We start from the raw sequence: 6,269 nt of genomic DNA, 5'->3' as shown, positions 1-6,269 counted from the left end.
GACATTCCCTTCCCGCCTTTCTGCGCCTTCCTGGGATCCCTGGGCTTGCTCTGCGTGGCCCTGGTGGGCACCTGGTGCCAGCACTGGCGCGGGGGCTTTTCCCTGGATGGCGGATCCCGGACTTTCAACTGGCACCCGGTGCTGATGGTGACGGGCTTGGTGGTTCTCTACGGAGCAGGTGAGCCCAGGGAGCGCTGGGAATCCCAGCGCCGCCCCTTCCTGACCTTTTTTCCCCTCACAGCTGCCCTGGTTTACCGCGTTCCCAACACCTGGAGCGGCCCCAAGCTTCCCTGGAAGCTGCTGCACGGCGGCCTGGCTTTGGGATCGTTCGTCCTCACCGTGCTGGGGTTAGCGGCCGTGTTCCGCTTCCACAATTCCAACGGGACGCCCAACATGTACTCCCTGCACAGCTGGATGGGGCTGGGAACCGTCCTGCTCTTCTCCTGCCAGGTGGGAGCACTCTCGGATCCCCCAAGCTCCCCCGGGCATCCCGAGTTTTCCTGCCCTCACTGAGTTTTCCCGCAGTGGGCGGTGGGATTTGGAACGTTTCTGCTTCCCTGGGCTCCCGCCTGGCTCCGGCAGCTGTACAAGCCCATCCATGTTTTCTTTGGCTCCACCATCCTCATGTTGTCCGTGGCTTCCTGTGTGTCGGGAATCAACGAGAAGCTTTTCTTCAGCCTGTGAGTGCCAGGATAGGGGGGATTGGAAAGAGCCCTCGCAGGGACTGGGAGGCTCGGGGTGGGATTTTGGCTGCATTAAGGGAAAGGCTGGACACATCCAGAACATTCCCAGCCCCACTTCTCCCTCCCAGGAAAAACGGGACCGCGCAGTACAAGCTCCTTCCTGCCGAGGCCGTGTTTGCCAACACTTTGGGAATCCTGATCCTGCTTTTCGGGGTGCTGGTGGTGGGTGCCCTGGCCAGGCCCAGCTGGAAGCGCCCGGATTCCGACTCCCTGGATTCCCGACAGGTACCGGAAACACGCTGGGTGGATTTGGGAAGCAGAATTTGGGAGCACAGCCCCAAGGGTGGGGAAGGATCCCAGCTGATCCCTGTCTTCCCACAGCCCCTGCTTTCCGCCGAGCGCTGATCCCAAAGGATCTCCCAGCATTCCTGAGGGGTTTCCTGCATCCTTGCCATCCCAAGGATTTCCCAGCACACCCAGGGTGTCTCCTGCATTCTCGTGCCTCCACGTGCCAGCTCCTGCCTGGATTTCCAGCTGTGCCAAACCCCAGCCCTTCCCGGTGCCATCCTGGAGCTGCCAGAGCCTCGTCAGGACAAAGAGGAACATCCGTGTTGTTCCCATGTGTCACTCCCCCTCCAGGGAATCTGGCTCAGCAGGACAGGGATGGAGCCACTCAGGGACATGGAATAAACCAGTGGCTTCCGCAGGAATCCTGCACTCAAATCCATGGGGATAAGTGGAGCCAGGCTGGGATTGGTGGGAGCGGCGGGATATCGGGAGCAGGTCCTGGCCAAGCCAAGCTGTGCCTTCCAAGGGCTCCTCTGCTCCCTGGGAACGTGGGATAGATCCCCGTGGTCACCCACGGGATTTGGGGTCATGCTCTGCCCCGTCTCTGCTTCTCCTTCCCTCCGGCCCCCGTGGCCAGAGCCCTGTGAGCCCTGTGCTTCCCCCTCCATACCCCGGCTTTCCTTCCTCCCCCGTGGTCACACGATCCCTGTTCCCATTCCCCTTCCCAGCCTGGAGCAACGGGGGGACACAGGGGGGCCGTTGGGGAACATGTCCCTGTCGCAGAGGGGGACACAGGGGGCCGCTGGGGCCACAGAAGTTTTTTGGGATACACGTCCCTGTCACCATGGGGGGACACAGAAGGTTACTGGGGGACAATGTCTCCAAAGATTTTTTGGGATACGTGTCCCTCTCACCACGAGGGGGACACAGAGGGTTATTTGGGGACACGGAGGTTTTTTTGGGATACACGTGAGGCGGGACACAGAGAATTGCTGGGGGACACGTCTCCGAAGGTTTATTGGGATACACACCCCTGTCACCGAGAAGGGACAAAGAGATCTAGTGGGGGACACAGATTTTTTGGGATGCACATCCCCATCGGTGTGGGGGGACACAAAGGGTTACTGGGGGACACGTCTCCTAAGGTCTATTGGGATCCACATCCCTGTCGCTACGGGGGACACGGAGGTTTTTTGGGATACACTACTTGGGGGTAGCCAGGGGGTCCCGCAGCCCCCCCAGCACGGCCCCCAGCACGGCAGCCACGGCCACGGCCCCGGGATCGGGATGCTCCAGCCGGGATGAGCGGATGTAACTGGCTCTTCCCGCCCCGGCCTCCATGTGCTTGGTGGCCTCCGCCGCCACCTCGGCGCTCTGCCAGGAAAAAACGGGATGTTTTCCAGGATTCCCATGCAGTTGTCCCACCGTCCCAGCTCCAGGCTCTCCGTACCTGCACGGCGGCCTCCAGCACCCGGAGCGGGTCGGCCCCGGGAACGCGCAGGGAATGCAGAGCCTTTGCGGCTGCACACAGCGAATCCAGCTGGGAAAAAACGGGAACAGGGCTGGGAGCCAGTGCTGAGGCCAGGCTGGAACCCCCCCACACCCCCTGGAATTTCCCCTTGGCTCCCGGGTATCCCACGGGATTCTGGAACTCACCATCGTCCGGTCTCCTGGTGCGGCCCCTCCATACCTGTGTTGGATGCAGGGAAATTGGGATTGGGATTCCTGGGGGGATTGGGATCCCTGGGGGGATTGGGATCCCTGGGGGGACTGGGATCCCACAGTCCCGGGCACTGACCTTTGCATGGCTTCAATCCCGGAATCCACGGCATCGGCCCACGCCGCAGGATCGCTCCGGCCGTGCAGGGTCCGGGCGGCCGCCGTCAGGAAGAGCCCGTAGAGCTTTGGGAATACGGTCACCCCCATCCTGGGAACACTTCCAGGTGTCTCCCCGCATTCTCATTCCCACTTACCACTCCAGAGGAGCCTCCCATCTTTTCCAGCAGCAGGTCGGCCAGGCAGGAGAGGAGCTGGGATGGGGCGGCCGGAGGCGGCCGGGAGCGCATCCATTCCCGGATGGCTGCAGGAATGGAGGGAAGAGCGGGATGGGGGGTGGTCCTGGGCTCCTTGGGGATTCCTGTCCCTCGTGGGGACAAGCAGGAATGCCGTGAGGAAGCTGCCACTGGATGTAGTGACATTCCTGGCCTGTGGCTCCCAGGGTGTGGAAGGGGCATTTTGGGAGTCCCAAATCCCATGAATGGATGTCCCAGGGAGATCGCCCACTCCTGGGATAAGCAGGGACACTCCCAGTTCCACAAGGCAGCTACCTCTGGAAACAGAGATGTTCCAGGGATACAGTTCCCTGTGGAGACTCCATTCCCTAGGGAGGGGTACTTCAGGGAACCAAATCCCAAGAAAGGAAGCCCCCACTCCTGGGATAAGCAGGGACACCCCCAATTCCATAGGGCATTCCTGAGCCACAGCTCCCAGGGCATGAGGACCCTGTTCCATAGAAAGAGGCATCTCAGGGTTCCCAAATCCCAAGAAGGGACATCCCAGTGAAGTCCCCACTCCTGGGCGGTGCTGGCTGGGACACCCTCTCCCCACAATTCCCTGGATATTCCCACACCCACCATGGGCTGCCCGGGCGTGTGTGTGGCCACAATCCCCATCTCCTGCTTTCCGATCCAGCTGGTTGAGCTTATCCTGGATATCCAGCAAAGTGCTGCACACCCGCTCCAGGACCCGCTGCACCGGCACCGCTCCGGGCCCTGCGGAAAGGAAACATTCCCGAGGGAAACCGAGGCACAGGAGGGGGTCACAAGGGATTCCAGCTCCGAACCTGTGCTGGTCTCATCCAACGGCTGCCCCGGGACATCCATTGGCGCTGGAATCTCCTCTCTCCGGGCGGTCGCCGGTCCCGCGGGAACGTTGGGCCAAGCCATGGCCGTGGTCTTGGCATCTGGAAAAGCCAGAGGTGACAGTGGCTCAGGATCCTCCTGGATCCTTGCTGGCAGATCCAGCAGCCAGGAATTCCTCTCCCAAGCACTTCGTGTCCCATCACCCAACACCTGCAGACTCCTGTGTCCCCGTTCCAGGTGCATCCAGCAGCCAGGAATTCCGCTCCCAGACATCTCACTGACCCTTGTGCCTGTCTCCCAGCTGTGTCCCCTTTCCAGGTACGTCCAGAAGCCAGGAATTCTGCTCCTGGGCACTTCGTGTCCCATCACCCAGCACCTGGAGACCCCCGCGTGCCCATCCCAGGCCACATTCGCGCCGGGAACTCACCGATCAGCCGCAGCAGCTCCTCATCCACCACCAGGAGGGTGAGGGAGACTCCGGCCATTTCCAGCGCCGTCATGAAGCATCCCACCAAGGCCCGGGCAATGCGGATCCCTCGGTTCTCTGCGGGATCCAGGAGCCGGGGGAGGTCATTCCAGAAGGTCCAGAGCCAGGGAAGGGGATCCCAAGAAACCCCACGCTCACCCAGTCTGCGCACGGTGGCTCCGGCCACGATTCCCAGCTCCAGGCAGGATAATCCACCCAGGTTGTTCACCATGAGCACCACAGAGCACCCTGAGGGATGAGGGGCGGGATGAGACCGGGATCAGGGATTTGGGGGGCAGGGGGGATCCAAGGGAGCTCACCAGGGGTCAGGGATATGTGGGAAGCATTGGATGGATCCGTCATGTGCTTCAGCATCGTCTCCACGGCCTCATCCGCTGACAGCACCTGGAGGGGACACAGAAGGTGGGAAGAGCAGAGTGGGGGTATGTGGGAATGCGGGGGAGGTCTGGGAATAGGAGGACACAGCAGGATCCCCCCCTCACCTTCATCCTGCGCACTCCGGCCTCTCCGTGGATCCCTAGGGAGACGAGGCTGTGTCACATCCCACACTTCCCATGGGGGACAGGGAATCTCAGTCCCCCCCAGGGATCTGGGAGGGATCCAGAGCCCCTCCTCACCCAGCCCCAGCTCCATCTCATCCTCAGCCAGCTGGAATGAGGGCTTGGATCCCGGGATGCTGCAGGGAGACAGGCTGAGACCCAGGGTACCTGCACGGGAAGGAATGTGCCGTTAAACCTGCTGGGATTTGGGATGCGGGGAGGGAGAGGGCTCATTTTCCAGGGGGGTTGGGGGAATGGGGTTGATTATCCAGGAGAAATGGGGTGGGGAGGGGAGGGGCTCATTTTCCAGGGGGGACAGGGGCTGGGGGGAAGCTGCTTTTCCAGGAGGGATGGGGAGAATGGGGCTGATTTTCCAGGAGGGAATGAGGCTGATTTCCCAGGAGGGAATGGGGCTGATTTCCCAGGAGGGAATTGGGCTGATTTTCCAGGAGGGATAGGGAGAATGGGGCTGATTTCCCAGGAGGGAATGGGGCTGATTTTCCAGGAGAGAATGGGGCTTATTTTCCAGGAGGGAATGAGGCTGATTTCCCAGGAGGGAATGGGGCTGATTTTCCAGGAGGGATGGGGAGAATGGGGCTGATTTTCCAGAAGGGAATGGGGTTGATTTTCCAGGAAGGAATGGGGCTGATTTTCCAGAAGGGATGGGGAGAATGAGGCTGATTTTCCAGGAGGGAATGGGGCTGATTTTCCAGGAGAGATAGGGGTAATGGGGCTGATTTTCTGGGAGGGATGGGTCGGAGTGACACAGGACAGCATTCCCATGGGATAATGGGATCCCACAACGCACCCATGGCTTTGGAAGCCACCGTCACCTTCTCCACGATCTCATCCAAACCCGCTCCTGCCTCCGCCAGTGCTCCTGCCACCTGCCAAGGACAACATCAGATGAGCCACCCTGAAAATTCCCAAAATTCCAAAAATCCCTCCGAAGGAGCCCCGGCAGGACCTTATGGATGAGGACGGTGCCGCAGATCCCGCGTCTCCCGGCTTTTCCGGGCGCGGCGAAGGCACAGTCATCTCCCACCACCACCATCCGCACGTCGGCCCCTTCGGAGCGCGCCCGCTCCAGGGCCAGCCCGAAATTCAGCCGGTCCCCGGTGTAGTTCTTCACGATCAGGAGGATCCCGACTGCGGGAATGACGCGGGAGGAGCAGGAATGACACGGAGCGAACAGGAACAACACGGACAGAACGGGAATGACACGGAGAGAACAGGAACGATGTAGAATGGGAATGACAGAGAGAGAATAGGAATGGCATGAGGAGAATGGGAATGATATGGAGAGAATGGGGATTGCACAGAGAGAATGGGAATGATATGGAAAGCACGGGAATGACGCAGGGTGAAAGGGAATGACAGCGCAGGGATTCCGGGGCAGGAATCCCAAAGC

General features: G+C 60.8%; 2 protein-coding genes across 2 annotated transcripts in view; one reads left to right on the top strand and one right to left on the bottom strand.

Annotated features, from left to right (window-relative positions):
* LOC103765072 (cytochrome b ascorbate-dependent protein 3) overlaps positions 1-1,389 on the top strand; it is a 4,034-nt gene extending 2,645 nt beyond the window's left edge. Inside the window, exons 2-6 of the mRNA XM_029965953.1 lie at positions 7-178; positions 242-450; positions 526-680; positions 812-968; positions 1,065-1,389. Coding sequence (XP_029821813.1) covers positions 7-178; positions 242-450; positions 526-680; positions 812-968; positions 1,065-1,088 — 717 coding nt within the window. The 3' untranslated portion in view covers positions 1,089-1,389. The remainder of the gene's footprint in view (positions 1-6; positions 179-241; positions 451-525; positions 681-811; positions 969-1,064) is intronic.
* Positions 1,390-2,174: 785 nt separating this feature from the next.
* TKFC (triokinase and FMN cyclase) lies at positions 2,175-6,263 on the bottom strand (the record flags this gene model as incomplete). The annotated part of the gene is made up of 14 exons (XM_029965967.1): positions 2,175-2,345; positions 2,422-2,511; positions 2,628-2,661; positions 2,770-2,873; positions 2,945-3,051; positions 3,605-3,742; positions 3,814-3,933; positions 4,260-4,376; positions 4,458-4,547; positions 4,619-4,703; positions 4,802-4,836; positions 4,937-5,026; positions 5,667-5,745; positions 5,826-6,263. Coding segments are annotated over 14 exons (1,698 nt in total), but the record flags the coding sequence as incomplete, so codon positions are not given.
* Between the last annotated feature and the right edge of the window lie 6 nt (positions 6,264-6,269).

The sequence above is a fragment of the Manacus vitellinus genome, unplaced genomic scaffold, assembly GCF_001715985.3.
Source record: "Manacus vitellinus isolate BGI_N305 unplaced genomic scaffold, ASM171598v3 scaffold_127_pilon, whole genome shotgun sequence".
Taxonomy (NCBI): Eukaryota; Metazoa; Chordata; class Aves; order Passeriformes; family Pipridae; genus Manacus; species Manacus vitellinus.
This window is presented reverse-complemented; position numbering and strand designations above follow the sequence as displayed.